The 19,590-nt window shown below is 38.0% G+C and overlaps 1 protein-coding gene across 1 annotated transcript in view; it reads left to right on the top strand.

Annotated features, from left to right (window-relative positions):
• The window catches only part of LOC130595149 (putative defense protein 3), a 39,743-nt gene extending 21,697 nt beyond the window's left edge, over positions 1-18,046 (top strand). The window contains exons 2-9 of the mRNA XM_057401617.1: positions 9,706-9,901; positions 12,087-12,223; positions 12,504-12,595; positions 14,399-14,507; positions 14,934-14,960; positions 15,349-15,387; positions 16,244-16,288; positions 17,942-18,046. Of these exons, the coding sequence (XP_057257600.1) occupies positions 9,706-9,901; positions 12,087-12,223; positions 12,504-12,595; positions 14,399-14,507; positions 14,934-14,960; positions 15,349-15,387; positions 16,244-16,288; positions 17,942-18,046 (750 nt within the window). The remainder of the gene's footprint in view (positions 1-9,705; positions 9,902-12,086; positions 12,224-12,503; positions 12,596-14,398; positions 14,508-14,933; positions 14,961-15,348; positions 15,388-16,243; positions 16,289-17,941) is intronic.
• The last annotated feature ends 1,544 nt before the right edge of the window (positions 18,047-19,590 follow it).

Genomic DNA, 19,590 nt, shown 5'->3' with positions numbered 1-19,590 from the left:
GTGCCCTTAAGTTTTTCGTCACCCAAACTAAGTACACAAACTGTTCTGATACACAAACACCCAGTGAAATAATAATATGTGAAATACATCACATAAATGCTTACACATAAAAACATATCAGAGATTTTGGAAAGTTAGTGTAAAAGTGAAATACTCTAGCATGTGAGTTCTAGTTTTTTAAGATTATTCTATCTATTTTTTACTGTAAGGATTGTATGCTTATGGATTTCCGGCTGTAGTACAAGTGTCTATACAGGAGGTATTCTGCTATTTGTGATTTGTCTGTATGTGTATATATATGCATAGTATGACATGAACTGTGTGAAACTTGGAGCTGATTTATATTGTGTAGAGAAGGAAGGTAGGGTTTTTACATGCAGCAGTAGAAATTGGGAGATTTGTGCCCTGAGTGTGTTCTGACAGAAATATGTATGTATCTCTGAAAATAATTACTGCAGATATATATTCTTGGTCCATTTGTAGACTATTATCCTGCCTAGCTACATAGTTTTAAATTAGAGATGTCCATGAGGAGGAATTCCTGGCAGGATGAAAACAAAGTAGAATCTTGAAGATAATCATGTGTCCTAAATGAAACATCAGGAAAGCCATTAACTAGGAATCATGCTCAGCCTGACTCTGACCTGGGCTGATGGAGTTTCTTCTTTCAGTCAAGGTTAGAGTGGAAGATGATACTTATGAAATCTTAAAGATGCTGTCCTACACAGAGAAAGGGGTTGAGTGAACTCTTCAGGGAGTGTCACTGAGTGCTGACAAGGACTGACGCATACCGTGAGTGGTAGCAGACTTTCTATATGACCTTGGCCGAGTCACTTAATCCCTCTGTGACTTGGTTTCCTCATCTGCAGAATTAGGTACAAATAATAATACTTCCCTGCCTTACAAGGAGCTGTGGAGATTACTTCATTACTGTTTGCCAGGTGTGTTCAGAGACAAACAGAAAAGATGCAGTGAAAATGTGATTAGTTATTGCTGGAAACCTGTACAATCTAAACCACCTTGTCGATCGTGTCTTGGAAAATATATTGTTAATTGGCTGTTGCTGGGGAATCTGATATTATCAGTAACCACACAAGCCCATCATACCATCCCTTTTTCCTCTGCCACATTTATGCTCTTGTATTCAAGTAGTTGTGCACATTCTAGGATGGCTGCTTTTAGCTTCTATAAATGATGAACCTGAGATACCACACCCCACACCCCACACCCACTCCCCCCAAAGCTGAAGTCCCATTCTGTTACCTAGGAACTTCTGTATAGAATGACATAAAGGTAAGTAATAAACTTCCTTGAGTTACAGATTCCAAGAAGTGGATCCCAAGTGTTTAAGTTGATTCTGAAGTCCAAAGGAATTGCCATTAGTGTGAGCATCTTTTTTTTGGCCAGGAGATTGAAAGAAACTCTTACAAGCTGCAGCTCTGTGCTTATTAGTACCAGATGTGTGCATTTTTCTCATCACACAGGATATCAGTTATGGATATGCAACAGCATTTCTCTCATATTAGCCAAAACTCAATCAGTCTAAGCAGTCAACATCTTTGAATTCATGAGACTGAATCAACAATGTGAATTTATACCAGTCAGTGTTTTGTATCATGCACCTATGATATTTTGACCCAATAATGGCAGGTTGGTAGGAGCTCTAAAGCTAAACTTATATTAATGAACCCTAGCTGAATGAATTAACCAATATATGCATTGCATTAGCTCCACTATCCAGGTGAATCCTTTAGGCTACAGGAACTTAGAAATAACCTGTAAATCTATTTCATCTGTGCTTGAAGTCTTCTGGATCCAAAGATGCAAATTACATACAAAGAAAATTTTAGAATCATAGAATCCTAGAATGGCTTGGGTTGGAAAGGACCTTAAGTTCCAACCTCACCCTAGACCATGTCACCCAAGGCTCTGTCCAACCTGTCCTTGAACACTACCAGGGATGGGGCAACCACAGCTTCTCTGGGCACCCTGTGCCAGCACCTCAGCATCCTCACAGGGAAGAGCTTCTGCCTTAGATGTAACCTGAACTTCCCCTGTTTCAGTTTGCACCCATCACCCCTTGTCCTGTCACTACAGTCCCTGATGAAGAGTCCCTCTCCAGCATCCTTGTAGCCACCTTCAGACACTGGAAGGTGCTCTGAGGTCTCCACGCAGCTTCTCCAGGCTGAACAGCTCCAATGTTCTCAGCCTGTCAGTAATACCAGTAGGATGTATGTTTAAGAGATCATTTAGCTTCTCTGTGACTGTGAAAAGGGTGAATTTTTGATTGTTAATCTTACAGCTGCTGTTTCCTTTTAGACTGCGAATCTCAGTAGTGGGATCCCTCTTCTACAGTATCTTCTGTCCTATGAACAGATGTTTACATTTGCTTAATGATGCCCATGGAGTCTGGTAAGTCACTAACGAATGGTAGTCACAGTGGCTTATATGAAGTATTGCCTATGTTTGCAGCCACACCCAAGCACTCACCTTAAAGCACATAGGACAATACTGTTTGTTAGCTTGCACAATGCACAAGATAAGGTGGTGCAATGTTCACATGTCATTGCTGTTGTGTGTGCTGTCCATGTCAGGTGTTTCTCCTGAGCAGCACATAAGACTATGGCATTCATAAGCTGTGCACAATCATCTTTTTCACCCTCATCTACTATGGCAGAAAAGGTTCAGTAGAAATAATCCATTTGTTCACTCCCTTTCTACTCTTTTGTAGTCAAGTCAAACCTTTTTTTTGCTTGCTAATTCTCATTAGGCTCCCAGTGACATCACCTAACTAGGACTTTCGGGGTGTGGACCATTGTTATTTATAGAGTACCAGACTTAGACTACTGTTGGCAAGGTTTAGATAAGACAACTAACATGAGCAAAGACAAAAAATGAAAGACAACAAGGAGTTGAAAGTTTTTAATATGTGAGAAAGGATCATTTTTATATATTTTTCCCAGTAAAAATGTAAGTTTACTGAATTACTAGTTACATGTTTATTCAGTGTACATGTAATATATTTCCTTAATAGTGGAACATATACTGTCTAAATTTTAGTTGGCACTTACAATGCACTATTTTAATGCAGTCTTCTTTTTGTGAAGAACAACACTATACTCAGTTACAGCTAGAGCTATTTTGAGCAGTAAATCATTCTGCTGTATTATATGTTGGTGTATTTTTAAGAAGGCAATATAATTATTGAAAGCAGGAAGTATAATGTTCCCTTACAAATAAAAAATGTGGTAATACTTAAAGGCCTTGGAAATAGGATATAAATATTGACACACTAGTATAAGGCAGAAGAAATACTGGTTTTGAAGGAAAAGTAAATAAATATATATCTTCATATAATCATTATCATACAATTCACACAGCCTAGTAAGGATTCTCACCACTAAATTTAGACTAGAATGTGTTTCAAAATAACCTCAGTTGAGTACTTTCAAGTTACAGAGAGTATGCTGGAGGATTGCAGCAATGATAACATCCGCTTAATAGCACTAATAGTGAACAGTAAGCAAACCACTTTCATTTGGAGATGAAATGTAGGATCTTCCAGAAGTATCTCTTGTGGATATTTCTTGTGATAGTCAGAGTAAGCATCAGGAATGCAAATTTTGTTTTTTAAGATATACAGGGATTTTTCTTGACCTTCCCTCTTTGAGCAAGGAGGAAACAAAGACAAGGACTGGGAGAGTTTGGGAAGGCAGCTGGCATGAAGAGGAGGCAATGATGTTCAGTAATAACTGTTTTCTTTGTCAGCACAATGGAAAATAGTGTTTGGAAGAAATAAAGTTTCTTTCTCTTCCCACTCACTTTTATTGTTGCATGAAGTCAGTTTGGAGTACTCAACAAAAGATGTGTATGATTATAAACTCACCTCTTCTTATCCATAAACCCACTTCTTTTGCACATTGTCTCTGAAAATGATTTCTGGTGGTGACTGGATTATCATTCATTGTCTCCCAGCACACCTGAGGTATCCAAGCAAATAGTCTGTCAATTCTCCCAGAAAGACTCAGTGGTGATGCTTACTGGAAGAATCAAAGCAGTTTGATTAGGATACCAGACCCTGATGAAAATAACCCTCACATCTTTTACCTTGTTGTTTATGCTGACATTAGCTGAAGCACTGTTATGCTTTCTTGCATTTCCAGTGGCAGTGTACCAGATCAAAAAGAATCTTTGGCTCAGAAGCTGCAGAGAGCAGGCTGAAGGTTGTTGAGGGTCATGAAGGCAGTTGGAGCTCCTGATGTCAGTGAGGAAAAAAGAAACGGGCTTTTTGATCTGATTTGGTTTGAAGAGCTTTTAGTAGAAGCAAAATGTTTCTAGAAAACTCCACCAGCATTTCCAGTTCTTTATTCAAACAGACGCTCTTTTGCTTAGGTGACTAGCTGACTGGATTCCCCGTTGTCCTCTGTGTATCCTTTACAGGAGGGATCCCCTTTCTTTCATTGTTCTAATCTCTGGCCTCCTGGCTTGTTCCTGAAATGAATTGGTGGCACAAATCTAATGTGTGTATTTTAAAGAAAGACCAACAAACTCTGTATGGGCAACTATACATTCAGGTATCTTTAAAAATAATAAAATAAAATAGCTAAGATTCCCACAAGAATATGCACAAAGGCATTCCAAGCACCAGGAAAGCCCATGTGCTCCAGCATTGAGTTGATCTGCTCTGGCACAGTAGTTTCAGTACGTAGCAAACTTTGTAATCATGGTTTCACCAGAGTGAGGAATTCACCACTAGTTCAGTCAGTATTTAATTCATGATCTCCAAATTGTCCTTTCAGGTGTGGAGACCTGAAAAGACTTCTTTTTATTGGCAGTTCTGGAGAGCAGGTAAATTAAAACTGAATCAGTGCCCTAGGTTTGATTCAGTGGAAATACTGTTCCTTTGAAATAAACCACAAACAGTGTATTGTGTAAGAGCTGGGGCAGCAGGTTTACAACTCTCACATTGTAAACTAATGGTCTGAGTCTTTACCAGCTTATTCAGTGTAGTATTTTATTAGTGTTACAACCAGCATAATCATCTTGCTTGTCTTATCTATGGTTCTTTATAACCATGATATTACCAAGATTACAGCAATTCATTGCCTGACATTTGTGTATCTGTCAAACCAAATATTCATGGAGTACTGATTGCTGCTCTGAGTAGCCTGGAGTAATAGTTCTGATCCCTCTGGTGACCTATTAGTATCTCCTAGATGGTAGAAGGAGGTCTTGCATATGTGCATTTGTTTATGTGTTTCTAGGGCAGTCAGTTGCCGTTCCTTTCCTGTGTCACGTATTTGATGGTGTTGTCAGTAAGCTGGTGTGTGTGTGTAACATGCACTTTCATTGCTATTTATAATATGGTATCAATGGTTAGTTTGGTGGTACAGTAAGAGAAGGCAGATTACAATCTCTTCCCCAGTGGATAGTAACAGATAGGAAGTAATGTCTTTCATAATGGAATAATGTAAATAAAATGCTCCTCATTAATTAAATGTAATTAACTGAAAGGGAATACAGTTAGTTAAATTCACTAAATCTTAAAAATAGAGACTGTTTGTAAAATACTGTCAGCATTTTGAATTGTAATTTTAATGCACGACCATCAAGAAGTTGAAGAAGTTTCTTGTGAAAAGTCTTTGCGTCGTGGATTTCCTGTTATTCACTGGTTAAATGGAAATATCTGTCATACTGTTAAGGTTCTTGAATCCAGAGGAGGGCAAGAAAGCTGATGAAAGGGCTGGAAGGAAAGTCCTATGAAGAGCAGCTAAGGACTGTGAGCTTGTCTAATGTGGAGAAAAGGATGCTGAGGGGCAACCTCATTGCTCTCTACCACTTCCTGAGGAGGGGAAGTGGGGAGAGAGGTGCTGAGCTCTTCTCCCTTGTATTCTGTGACAGGACGAGGAGCAATGGCTATAAACTAAAACACAAGAAGTTTCACCTCAGCATGAGAGGTGAAACCACCAAGAGGGTGGTCAAGCACTGGAATGTGGTCAATGCCCCAGGCCTGGCAGCATTTAAGAGGCATTTGTACAATGGCCTTAGCGCTGAAATGATCAGGCAGATGGACTAGATGATTGTATATCTCTTCCAGCTGAAAATATTCTATCCTCTATGTCATCCAGCTTTCAGGCTTCTCCCAGTCTTCAGCAGAGACCCTGTGAAAATGCTTCTGAAAAGAAAAAATAAGTTAGTTTTTAATGCAGGTCAGATAAAATAATTTCAGGCCCTTCCCACAAGGTACATGAAATGAAACAGCCTCAATAACTCTTTGCTCTGAGAAAATGCTTGGTGGTATTTGTAGAATCATAGAATTAAGTAGACTGGAAAAGATCATCCAGTCCAACCGTTCCCAGCATTGCCAAGGCCACCACTAACCCATGGCACTGAGGCCTCGTCTCCGCGGTGTGTGAACACTTGCAGGGATGGTGACTCCAGCACTGCCCTGGGCAGCCTGTTCCAATACGTGATTGGAATTGTCCATGTCTTTTCCAGGTGTAAGAAAGGCATAGAAAAGTGAAAAAACAGCAGCAGAGCATCTCCTAGATACTCTCAGAGATGCTCCGAGGTCAAGTTAAACCAACCAGTGTAGAACACTTTAAGGGAACCGCTCATGAAATGTTAGTTAAGTGTTTCGTGTAGCGTACTTCTGTGACTGTAATCAACACAGCAGTTGAGGCTATCACCCTGGAGAAGCCTTCCCTGTGCCAGGTTAGAGTTAGAGTTAGAGGTCGAGGGGCATGACTCACCCATGAGGAGTGCGGCGTGTGTTGTCCTCGCCCCATCTGGGCAGCGCGGTCCCACCTCTGCTGTCCTCATTTCCAGGGCAGGAGCATGGCTGGCCCTGATTGGCCACACCAGCTCCCCGCCTCGCCCCGGATTGGTTGAGCCTTCCACCTCCTCCCTCTCATCTTGCTGGGCCACCAGCACTGCCAGGCTGCAGCTCCTCCACGCTGACCACCGAGGGACCGGAGGTGCCCGCACGGAGGGAAGGTGTGTTGGTGGGGATGTGGTGGATGGGTGCACACTAACTGCTGGTACTTGTTCTCCGAGGCTAAGGAGGAGGTCTGTGGCTCATCAAGAGCATCTAGGAGAAGAAAAGAGAGGAAAATACTCATAAATGATGGGGTTAGAAAGGGGTCTACAGGACTGTTGGCAGGATGGGCATGCCAGGACTATGCTTTTTCAAATTACAGAAAGGTGTTTATTATATTAAATGCTCTATATTTAAAGGCTTTTAAAACGACTTTTGTCTCTATTCAGAAATTTGCCTAAGGCTCTGGAGAAGCAAGCCACCAAAGCACCTCTTCCCAAGTCCACTAGACTTTGAATACTGTAGCTAAGTAACTAGTACCTGGGGATTTAATTGTTGGCCCCAAGTCGTAGTAAACTAAATGTTGAAGTGGATATTTAAGGTAGCAGCTCAGGTACTGCAAAGATGAGGGCCATGTAGGCTCAGAGGAGGAAGGGATTGTATCTGTGATAAAAAGAATTAGAATCCATTAGATAAAGGAACTGAGAAGACAGTCATATTTTCACAATTATATCCAATTAGAAGCTTGCAAATGATATTTGGTTGACAAAATTCCTTCTTTTGACAAAATTGCTTCTATTTTATAAATATTTACTTTTAATTTCTTTACATTTTCCATGAAGAAAAGGTCAACTTGTGATGCAAGATAACATGATTGCATTGAATATGTATTGGAACTCAGGGTCCATGGGAATTTTTTTCTGCTCCTGCCTCAAGTCTGGACTTGGAGTTTTGTAAGATGCTGCTCTCTCCCTCTTTCTCATCTAAAACCTGCTTCCAAAGGATGGCATGTTGAGCCTAGGATAGCTTTGGAACTGTTAAGTCAGAGAGCTGATGCATGGAGAAGGCATCTCAGCTGTGTTTCAACTTGTTGTGCTTTCTTCTAGTCAGAAAAAAGAGGAAAGGAGATTTCACCCTGCTTTCCTTTCGTGGCGGAGTGTAGCTCCAAACAGTTTTTCAGTACTAGCTGAACTAGTGCTAAGGACTCTGTGCTTTGAAATAGAACATCTAATTAGGAACAGTTTTTTCTTCCACCTCTCTGTGAGTCAGACAGAGATTTCAACAACACGTAGACTGGTTCATATTAAATCACTGTTTACCACATCTGTCGCCATAATAGCACCTACATGCTGTGTTTAAAGTTTAATTAGAGGCAGGCCATGTCCAAATCGTCACAAGAGATGGGACAACCGCACCCAGCACACTGATACCAAAACATGATGCTGCCCAGGATCCCATTGAAGTGACATTTTCATGGCACTTTTGGGAGGGATAGTCTCCCTCTGCTTTAAAGACATGGTAACTTGCATATGTATCCTGATTGCTGCACTTACTGGTTATGACACCATGCAAACCTCCATCTTCCTATAGGAAATCTTTCAACACTTCACAGTCACCTCTTTTATTATCTATTGACTCATGAGGCTTTTTAAAAAGCTACCCAGAGTTAAGTATATGAGTGTTTGGAATTGTGTTCTGAAGCTTTCCCTGCTGCTTCCAAATGCTCCTGTTACTTAATTCATTAGCACATGCAAAACCAAATGGTCTTCCACATTCATGTGCAAATGAAGATACACAGGTTGATGATACAAACTGAACATATCTCTTGTGTTTGTAAAACTTAAAAAAACTCAAGTCAATTATCTCCTTTCTCTTACAGCTTATTGTATCGCACAAGGCAACCCTGTAGCAGACAGCATCGAATATAGTATTTGACTAAGTTCTTGTGATTTAACAGTTGTATCAGCCTTTTTGTAGCTGGAACAGTGATGATATTCATAAGATGTAATGGCCTGACAAATTTTGTGGTGCCATGGTTGAATGTTTAGACTTTGAGAATGGGCCAGAAAATCTGGCATTAGACACCTGAGAATACTGCTGGGAAATGTTTCTTTTCTTTCCTGGAAACAGTTTACTATCAATGTCAGTGCTACAAGTGAATTTATAGTTCATTTAAGAAAATACATTTTCTTTCCACTGAGAGTCCTTGGAGACTGGACTTCAGTTCTGCCTCTTAGTTATTTCTGTGAATTTCTGTCCTGGGTATAATATTCTTATCCTATAGGAAGCACGCTGAACAATTTAGTAGTTTTAACTTGTTTAGAAGTTCCAAAGGACTTTGCAGAAATCTTGTTAAGTCCTTCAGGAAACAAATATCTTTAAAAACTTCTAAGAGTTCTCTGGGGCATTTAACAATAGATTTCTTGGTTGTCTCTTGGAAGTGGGAGTAGGCAAAGCAGTCAAAAGAGACCATGTTAATCATGGTTAGAGCTACACAAAGCAGTTTGAGAGACTAAGGATTGTGTCTTAGCTCTTGAATAACAAAGGGACTGAGCTAAATCTGCTGGCTTAACCAGGAGGACTTTTGTTTAAATCCTTTTCCAGTCTAAAGCCATAATGCAGCAGACAGGGCTGTTCATGGATTGCTGGCATGTGTATAACGAGAGATTGTATTTTCAAATGGAAATACTTGTGTCATATATTGCACTGCTCTGCCAGTGTATATAGGCAGTTTAGTTTAACTTATTTTCTTCAAAAGACATGAATGCAATGAAAGCCCAGCTCTCTAGTCTTGTTCTGTTTCCTACCCTGGAGAAAAGCAGCTGTTTGTCAAACATGGCAACTACTCAAAAGAAGTCACTTTAATCTATATTGTCTTTTTATTTCAGATGACGAGACACCCCAGCTTCGTTTTTTTGTTCTGTGGGATATTTTTGCCCGGAACCCTTGGTTTTCCACAGACAAATACCTCAATTGATTGTGATTCTCTGTTACCAAACTATGAAGCTGTCCCACAGACATCTGCACCACCCTATATTATTGCTGTATCTTTTGATAACTTTGAGCCAGGAAACGAAGTCCAAGGTAAAAAAATCTGTCTCTCCCACAATTCCCCCTTCTCACCAAAATTCTCCCAATTTCCCTCTCAGTTTAGTTCAATTTATTTTTTTATTTAAATCTCATTCATCTATACTAGAGATACTAATTTTTTTAAAATGTTTTATATATATGTATATATTTGTTTATACATTGTGTCCTTTTTATATATATATACACATGTATATCTCTTTTTTTATCTTCCTTGGCTAATAAATTTATTTTAACTTTATGCTATGATTGTTATGACAAAGTTAAAATGAAATGGGATGATGACTGGCCAAACCAGACTAATAATTAGTTGCTCTTCAACTTCGTATATGAGTATTTGCTGTTGTGTCAGGCCTCTGCAATACAAAGGGATCCTACTCAGTAGATGCTCACATGCTGTCATCTTACAGGAAAATAAAATCTCAGGGTGCAGTATAAGACAACTCAAGAGTGAGACATTTTGAGTCATACTTCTAAGAGCTGCATCCCAGATTTTATCGTACTGCAGGAGGTGGATCTATTGTGGCTTAAACCAACCTATTTATCTTCTTAATCCAAAATTGCTCTCTGGAAGGAACACCCTGACAGCCTTGTTTCTCCATACTATGATGCCATCTCATGGTGCTATCGCACTTTAAATGGCTTGTGAATGCTGCTTTTTCTAGCCATTTGCTAGAAGCATGGAAGTGGGAGTTGTAACCTGTCACATACCTATTCTTCTATCTCAGTAGCTGAAAAAGAGCATTATTCACTAATGCTATTGCCTAGTTCACATTCTGTTTTACCTAAGCCCAGTAGCATGGATGTGCTTCCACAGAGGGTGGTATATAGGGAGAAGAATGGAGAAGTGTCCTATTACAGCTTCCATTTTTGGAAAAACATGTGAATAGCTCCTACAAGGATGGGAGGACTCTTTGGTAGCAATTTTTTAAAGAGTATTGCCAGCAAAATGTTGAATGGCTGGATTTAAGTATAGACGGATTCTTCTGTGATTTTGTATGGGATTTACCATGACAAAAATACTGAATCCCAAATGTTAATAACCTTTTTTCTCCCCCTTTTTCTTTTAACCATGCCTTTCTTGCTTTAGCACTACTTTTTATTGCTTCAGATTGTAAAGTGTCCAGTACCTGGTCTCAGGGAGCTACATTGTTACCCCCCAGTTGAGTTCACTGCAGTTTCACCTGTGGCATGTCACGTCCCAACACTTTTGCAGTTGCGTTTGTGCTTGATTTAACAGTGTGTCTAAGCTTTTGATGTCATCCCTCCTATGAGACCTGTGAAAAATTGGTGAATTAGGACTGAAATTCGATGACAAATGGGAAGGCTAATTATGGAGGTGTTATTGTCAAGGAATGATTGAGCCTTGCCTTGACTTCTGTGCCATTCCTAGTCTGTCTGTCCTTATTTTTAATGACTACACATAGATTTGGGCATAAACCTGTTATTCTGATTGTATTTGTGAAAGTGCTTAATATTGGCATTAGCAGAGCAAGTTTATGACAGATCCTAACAAATTTGGTTATGCCTCTTTAAATTTACTTTTAACTGGGATATGCACAAACTGTTCTCTTCCACAGTCTTCTGAGCTCCTTCAGTAACAAAATTGAGAAGTCAAATTGAGAAGCTCATAATCACTAATTTTTCATATTTAATAGAGAAAATGAGAGCCAAACTCTCTGGTTCCTCTTTTTCCAGTTCTAGCACATAAAAAAAAGGGGTCTTGCGATTCAGCATTAGGCAAAAGTTAATCTTTTCTGTTCAAACAGATGTGGAAAGAAATGTAATTCTCTGTAGCTATTTTGACTCCGTAGGCCTAATTAGACAGAAAATAAATAACCTTTTGTTCAGCAGGGCCATTGGCTTGTTTTCGGAGTATGAATGTGGAGCAAATGAGATTAATAAGACAGTTGCAGTCATTCAGTAGGGCAGGGTTACTTCTAAAATTGCCACTAAATTAGATATTTCATGTTACTTTAAACAGAAATGCCTCTCCAAATTTCTTCCTTTTTCTTTCTTGCCATTTCCCTGATTATTAACATTTTTAAAAGCTGAACAATTTTTAAAGCACTTTTTCTACATGCAGTCTTGTGCTTTGCAGTGAGGGAAATCAGTTGTGAAACATTTAAGAGCTTTTAGTTGTGTGTGAAACTTAAATTTCTCAAAATGTCTGTTTTCACAGTGACTCTGGAAGCACTTCAAGATGTTGGGTTTAAAGGATTTAATCTACAAGCTCGAGAAATAGATGGAGATGTTCCTGTTGGTACATTTAAAATTACAGATCCAAACACTAAAGGCATGGAGTGTCATAACGTGACGGTACGTGTTCAGTCTTTGGAATACTTACTTGAGCTTAGTTCCTTTTAAATACTTTAATCAGAATTCACAGAAGTAGTGAGCATTTTTTGTAGCAAAGTTATTTCATTAATAGAGTTAAAAAATTTAGACTTGCACAAGAAATACATGTATCTTCTGCATGTGGAATGAATTTCATAGAATCTCTGTGGCGCTTTTTAGGAGGACATCAGTCTTACCTCAAGAGACAAAAAAAGTCACTTTTGTATCTTATATAATTATATGTATTTGTTTTTAATTGCAGAATTCAGCAGTAAGTCATGCCAATTCAGATGTGAAACAGAAAGTTACAACAACATGGATTGCTCCCCATGGTGTTAAAGATCTTCAATTTATGTAAATAATTGTTTACATTTTTTCTTTTTTTTCCTTGAAATTTTATTTCTATGGGTTATTTTGACATGGGTTTGTGTTGCTCTTGCTGATGTTCTTGTCTTGCCGCAATTGTGGGGTTTTCATAGTTTGCTGTAACTTTCCACTGTATCCATTAAATAACATAAAATCATAGAATCATGGAATGGTTTGGGTTGAAAACCCCTAATGCTCATCCAGTTCTAACCCCCTGCCATGGGTAGGGACACCTTCCATTAGAGCAGGTTGCTCCAAGCCCCATCCAGCCTGGCCTTGAACACTGCCAGGGATGGGGCAGCACCCTGTCCAAGGGCCTCAGCGCCCTCACAGGGAAGAACTTCTGCCTAAGTGCTCATCTCAATCCTCCCTCTGGCAGGTTAAAGCCATTCCTCTTTGTTCTGTCCCTACAGGCCCTGTCAGAAATCCTTCTCCAGCATCCTTGTAGGCCCCCTTTGGGCACTGGAGCAGCTCTAAGGTCTCCCTGGAGCCTTCTCTTCTCCTGAAGAGAACAACCTGAACTCTTTCAGCCTGTATTCCTAGGAGAGGTGCTCTAGCTCTCAGAGCATCTTTGTGGCCTCCTCTGATCTCTCTCTTGTGTTAGAGGCCCCAGAACTGCACACAATACTCCAAGTGAGGTCTCACGAGAGCAGAGTAGAGGAGCAGGATCCCCTCCTTCAGCCTGCTACTCATGGTCCTTTTGATGCAGACCAGGATACAGTTGGCTTTCTGAGCTGCAAATACACACTGGCAGGTCATGTTGAGCTTCTCATCAGCACCCCCAAGTCTTTTTCCTCAGGGCTACTCTCAAAACATTTTTCCATTTTAAGGTATAATAATAAACATATTTATATTTCCATAAATATATAAATTTATATAAATGTGTATATAAATTTATATAGATGTTTATATAAATTTATATTATCAATTATTATAATAATATAAAATTAACACTGTCCTACAGATGTTAATATATGTAAATAATGTTATTAATGGATCTTTGAGTAACTAGTTTTTACACTTTGGCCTCTTTAATTACAGGGTTAGCAATATGAATATAACTAAGTGAGTAAGTGAAGTTCGAACTAATTAGTTAAAACTTTTTTCTTTTTGAACAGCAGAACAGTAGTTTGATGTAAATGCTTGTAAGATAAATTTAAGTTTACAATCCATGAACTAATTGTTGCAAATAGAAGACAGATTTATCCTATGTTCAGAGCTACTTTTCTTGCAGATCTGATGCTTGTAAAAATATCATCTGATCTACAAAAATGCATGTTTGATGTAATTGGAAAATATCTAAATATTTGATCTCAATACTGTTTGAGCATAGATTTATAATAGGGGCCTTGCTTCATTAAATCTTGAGGAAAACAAAAAAGGGCAAAAGAACAAAACTTAAAACCACAGTCATTTCCTGTCATTAATTGGTGAAAATCAGTTCACAATCATGGAGCTTGTCAGAGCAGGAAAGAGGTGTGACAATTGTTATGGACATTTGAGCAGATAAGCCTCACTGAAGTCAATGCTTCTTGAAATAGTGCCCTTTCTGCTCCTTCTCAGCATCTGTTTTATTTATCTTCAAAATAGTGCAAGATGATAACACAGTAACTGGGAAAGCGAAGCGTTCTGGGAAATGATGATGTTCTTGTCAATTTTGGACTGCACACTCTTAAAATCAAAACAGAGTGGATTTTCTTGGCTGGGGGCAGAGGAGGGAAGAGAGTTCATTGGTAATTTATATTGAAATAATTTGATAGAAAGATAATGGTTATTTTGTTCTCTCTCCAGTGCAACTGTTGTTCAAGATCTAGAGAAATTCTGGGTTGGAATTCAAAGCAAAACTCTCACACCTACACATTCTGAGTCAGTTAATGGGACAGGAAAAAGTAAAAGGAAGGTATGTTTTGAGTGAAAGGAAACTAACAATCTAGTTCTTAGAACAATCCATAGCATAAAGACAAAGAAAACCAAATTGGTCATCAGGATAACTCAATTATACTTGTGGTGTACTATGCTAATCTAAAGCATAGTACACCCATCTGAAGCCTCAGTCACTGGAACAAGAGCTGTGTAGCATATTCTTAGAAATGAGTTTGATTACTCTTTAGCCAAGAATTATGCTTATATGAAACATCTTAAACATGACTGGCAGCTAAAGCAAAGAAAGTCTGTTCAAATATACAGTATTGGTTCTTGGCTGTAGCAATACTGATTTATGTCATCTTGTGATCTAACCAAGAGTGAGCACCTCTCCTGTTTCCTATAATATGTTGCTTTTTTTTTTTTTTTTTAGTAAATAATTTCTGCTCTTTCCCCCCAACAGGTTATGATAGCACTAGAATGTAAGAAGGTAAGAGCAGTTTTTCTTCAATTTCCCAGTTTTTAGAATTCCTGTCATACTGGCCCAGTTGTTTCATGGTTATAGCACAAAAAGTTATATTGTCCCATTTAAATTACTTTCCTAGTAAGATCTCATTTCTGCCTATATTCTTGTATGCAGTTTTGAATTAGTTTTTAATTAGTTAATTAATTAGTTAAATTAGTTAATAATTAATTTTTAATTACTTAATGTCAGTTCTTGGGTCGGATTGTTACAATGTGTGAGGTATTGTAAGCAATAAAACACTTGGCTCCTTCATTCAGACATGAATGTGCATTCAGTTGATTTACTGTTTAAAATAGTGTAGTACTTATACACCAGTCAATAAACAGTAACTGGAACCTGTATTTTCTCGCAGCTTGGGGGGACTTACACAACACAAGGCGGATGCGTCATGGTAAGTATTCTTTCTCCAAAGACATTGAAACACTGCTAATTGCTCAAGACCTCAAGAGCCAGTCAAAACCTGCTTCTACTCAAATCTTTATCCATCTTGTTGCACAATAAATTTTTCTATTTGGCAATTTACCTTGGTTGATGAAAGTCCCAAACTTCCTAAATGGTCATCAACCTTGTTCCCATTTCCTCCTGCCGGTTCTCTCGAGCTGATTTGGAGTAACTTTCTAAGAGAAGTTTCCTTTCTTCTGTCTTCTCTTTTTAGTCATAGTGCTTGCTTGCTTTTAAAGACCACTTATTGCAACAGCTCTGAAAACTTGCCTTTTGCAGATCATCATCTACTTATAGAATTCAAGTATTTGATTTTATTTTTCTGAAAGCTATCACTGGCAGCTAAGAGAAAAAACCTCTTTTTCTTCTTTCCTTTCTCCCAGCAAATATGCCCTACATGCCACAGTGTTCAGTGATTAGATAGTCATACCACTAAAAAATTTTCATATACTTTTTAATGGTCTTGACAGTGTAGATCTCCTCCTCAATGATGCACATCAAGTATATGAGGCCAGATAAAAAAGGGTGCAAGCAACTGAATTATGTTGATTTATGCCAGCTGTTTTGGTATAGTTTTGATTATTTGATTTTAACTTTTGATTATTTGATTAAAAATTCAGAGATCTTTAAAGATCTGTGAGATAATTTCAATAGTATCAGTCGATATAATGAAGTCAGAGAAGACTATCTTGTATGTTGATCCTTTTCCCACTAGGTAGATCCTTCTTTCATTAAAAAAAAATCTAAAAATAAGCTAAAAATCAATTTTCTGCAAAATAATAAATAGCATTTTGGTTTCTTTCCAGGTTGGACCTTCCAGTTCCTCTCAGAGCAGCTATTCAGGCAGTCCGGTAAGAGTTCTAACTTCCAGTAACCTCAAACGACTAAAACTCTGTAACTACAGCGTTCTCAGGTGATTTAATACTGTACTGAAATACCACCTCTGCTAGCTAATGCAGAATGAGTTATTGTTCCATTGAACTGTGTGTCCAGTACATGGACTAGGTTCAGCTTCCTACACTCTGTTGAATTCAGTAGATTGCTGTCAGTATTCTTAACTACAAAAAGCTTCACCACCTCTGATCTCACACATTAAACATTTTTATCAAGCTTTAACTTGACCCTTTTGCAGAAAGATTCCTTCCATCTTCCTAGGGGATTCCTACCTGTGTATGCAGCAAACACTCTGTGAATTCAGTCAAGCTGGTTTGTTGCTGACCCTTAGGAGTGTTCCCTGTGATCTGAAGCCTTCGCATATAGAAACAATAAGTGTGAGATGTCCCTGCCCATGGCAGGGGGTTGGAATTGGATGATCTTTTCAACCCAAACCTTTCTATGATTCTATGATTCTAAGAAGTAAAAGGACCCCCTCACTGTGTGCAGTGCCTTTCAGAAAGAGGAAACTGCAGAGATGGAATAATTTCTATTTGTCATAGTGAGAATGATAATTTTATAAAGCAAGCGTAAGCATTTGTATTGTAATCCAAATATATTATTATAAAATCATAGAATGGTTTGGATTGGAAGGGACCTTGAAGATCTAGTTCCAACCCCTCTATGGTTGGTCTCCATGATCTTAAAGGTATTTTCCAACCTAAATTTTTCTGTGGTTCTATGGTATTTATAAAATACAGAACCATAAAATCATTTCTTTTATAGTTTTGGAATTATGCGTGTGTTTCACTGACTTCCCCACAGATTTTCTCCAAACTTCACCAGATACTCATGTGTACATTAAAGCTCCACTATAATGTCTGTATCACTTTTAACAGCAGATTATACTTGCAGTTGAAAATTTAGGGACTTCGCTGACTAGTTAGCCTTTTAAAGCTTCTGGGGAGTGTATGTCTGCACTCTCATCGATTGCTTTCACTTCCTTAATCACAGAAATGGATACTTGTGTTCTAGTTAATTACCTCCACTACCATAACATGCCTATTTGCACTTGAACTGTCAGGTGCTTTCTGGTATGTCTCCAGTTTCTTGAACTGAGCTTCTCAAAGATGTATTTTTTACTACTTATTAATGAATTATCTGGTAATACTCCATTAGTTCAGTCTTCACTACTTGTAAGCAGAATCACCAGCCTCTGAGAATACCAATTGTTTTGATGTCTATATACTAAATACTGATTTTTCTTCGTTGTATTTTCTTCAGATATGATACATACTCTTTCCTAAGAGTTAGGTTTCTCATCCTGTCATTTAACTGCATGAAGTTGTTTATTTTTTCTGAAATACAGACCATTTAGTAAAACAACTTATAGCTTTTGAAAGATTGTACAACCAATGGCAAAGTTATACAAGATCCAGACGATGACTGACTTAGAATTGATACAGCCAGATGCCAGTGAACTGGTAACCTTTGCACTTGCTTATCCCCTGTTTGCACGTACACATTCTCAATTGTACAGCTTTTCACACCGTAAGCAGTAGGGCTTCTCTTTTTTTCTGCCCCGCCTTTATTCTTTACATGGAAATAACTGACTCCTGTTTTTATTTCAGAATGCAGTAGTCTACACAATAAGCAAGAATGGATGTGGCCCTGTAAGCACTTCTCTTACTTTTGCTTTTTTGTCCCCTATAAACTATATTTATACTAACTCCTAACCTTTGACTGCATTATTTATGAGTGTTCATGTGGGAGTTTCTTTTGTAAGTAGAAAATACTGGAGTGAGCAAGAAGATGATTACAGTTTATTCAATATTATGAAGTACTTGGCAAACAGAGATGTTAAAAAGTTAAATGGAAACCTATGGATCATGGAATTATGATCCATGCATGACATTACACTCATACATCTACTCAAGATAAAAATGATGCATATTGGTCTGCATGTTCTAAGTTGCTACTCAATACAAAAAATGACAAAAAAAGCTTGAAACAGTCAAGTTTAGTCTTTCTATGTTGATGACAGGGTTTTGCTTGTTTTTTCATAGTATAGCAAGTAAACAAAAATGAGCTAGTCATAGGTAAGCACTGTCAGTTGCCACTTCCAATTAGAAAAATGAGGATGACACAGCTCCAACAAGGACAATGTTTCCAAAAATGTAAACCATTCCTGTCATTTTGTAAGCTGTAAAATTCATCACAATGTCTATTGTGTGTTTGCAAAGAACAACAAAGTTACAGTTCGGAGGGGGACCGTTGATGGTATTAATAAGTGAGATTTCCTTCAAAGACGGAGCTATCAGTACTTATGCTGGACCTTGCTATTTTATAGTTGATTGACTGGTGTCAGTCAGTCAGGGAGGTGTTAATTCTTATTTCTTTCAAGTTCCCACTTCCTGAGTTTTACATATATATGTACATACACATAACATAGATGATAAGTTTGAATCACAAGCTTTACATTAAATCTTGATCATTTATTTCTAATAAATGTCTTGACAGTGTCTGTTTTAAAATGTTTCCTGAGTACCACTAAATAATCATGAATATACAAGGGGCTATTTTGCCTGGTGTCTGAAGTGTGCCTTTAAGCAATTGCAGAAGAGAAATAACTAATTTCATTTTGTTTTTAGGGGGGTGCTGCGGATGCCTATAGTCAACAAGCCTGTAGAGATGTAAGTTGGTTATATATGTGTTTACTGGTTGTCGAATGCTGTGCTCATCTCCTTACTGAAAATTTTTTGTTCACGTCTGCAGAGTTACATTATTCTTCCTAAATATACTAAGGAAACTGGTGGTAGGCTGAGGTATTATTCTGAGGTTAAAAACCAAAATTAAAAGGTGTTGCACTCACTTCCTCAGAAAGTAATAATTTATGTTACAGTTGGTACTCATTGCCTGTTATAAATGCCTAATTTGTTAGCCTACTAAAATGTCAGAATTCCTAACTGCATAATGCTCTTTGTCCGATAAGAGTAATTGTCTTTGGCTATTGCATATTGTGCAATACTATTTGGGTTTCTTTTTGCAATCTTTGTGTATTAATCAAATGATTTTTTAATAAGTAATTTCTATTGTCAATCTCAGTTATTTCATTTTCACCTGAAAACAGGTTTATTTCAAAACCTGACATATTTCGCATTTTTAAAACCATAAAAGCAAGTAAGAAAACACTGTCAAATATCTGTTAGAAACTGAAACTGTAGCCAAGAAACTACTTAATGATATGCTTAACTTTAAATAAATCATTAGATATGTTAAT

This window comes from Pezoporus wallicus, unplaced genomic scaffold, assembly GCF_028554395.1.
Source record: "Pezoporus wallicus isolate ANWC-B61680 ecotype Strahan unplaced genomic scaffold, APGP_CSIRO_Pwel_v1 contig_3489, whole genome shotgun sequence".
NCBI lineage: Eukaryota > Metazoa > Chordata > Aves > Psittaciformes > Psittacidae > Pezoporus > Pezoporus wallicus.
This window is presented reverse-complemented; position numbering and strand designations above follow the sequence as displayed.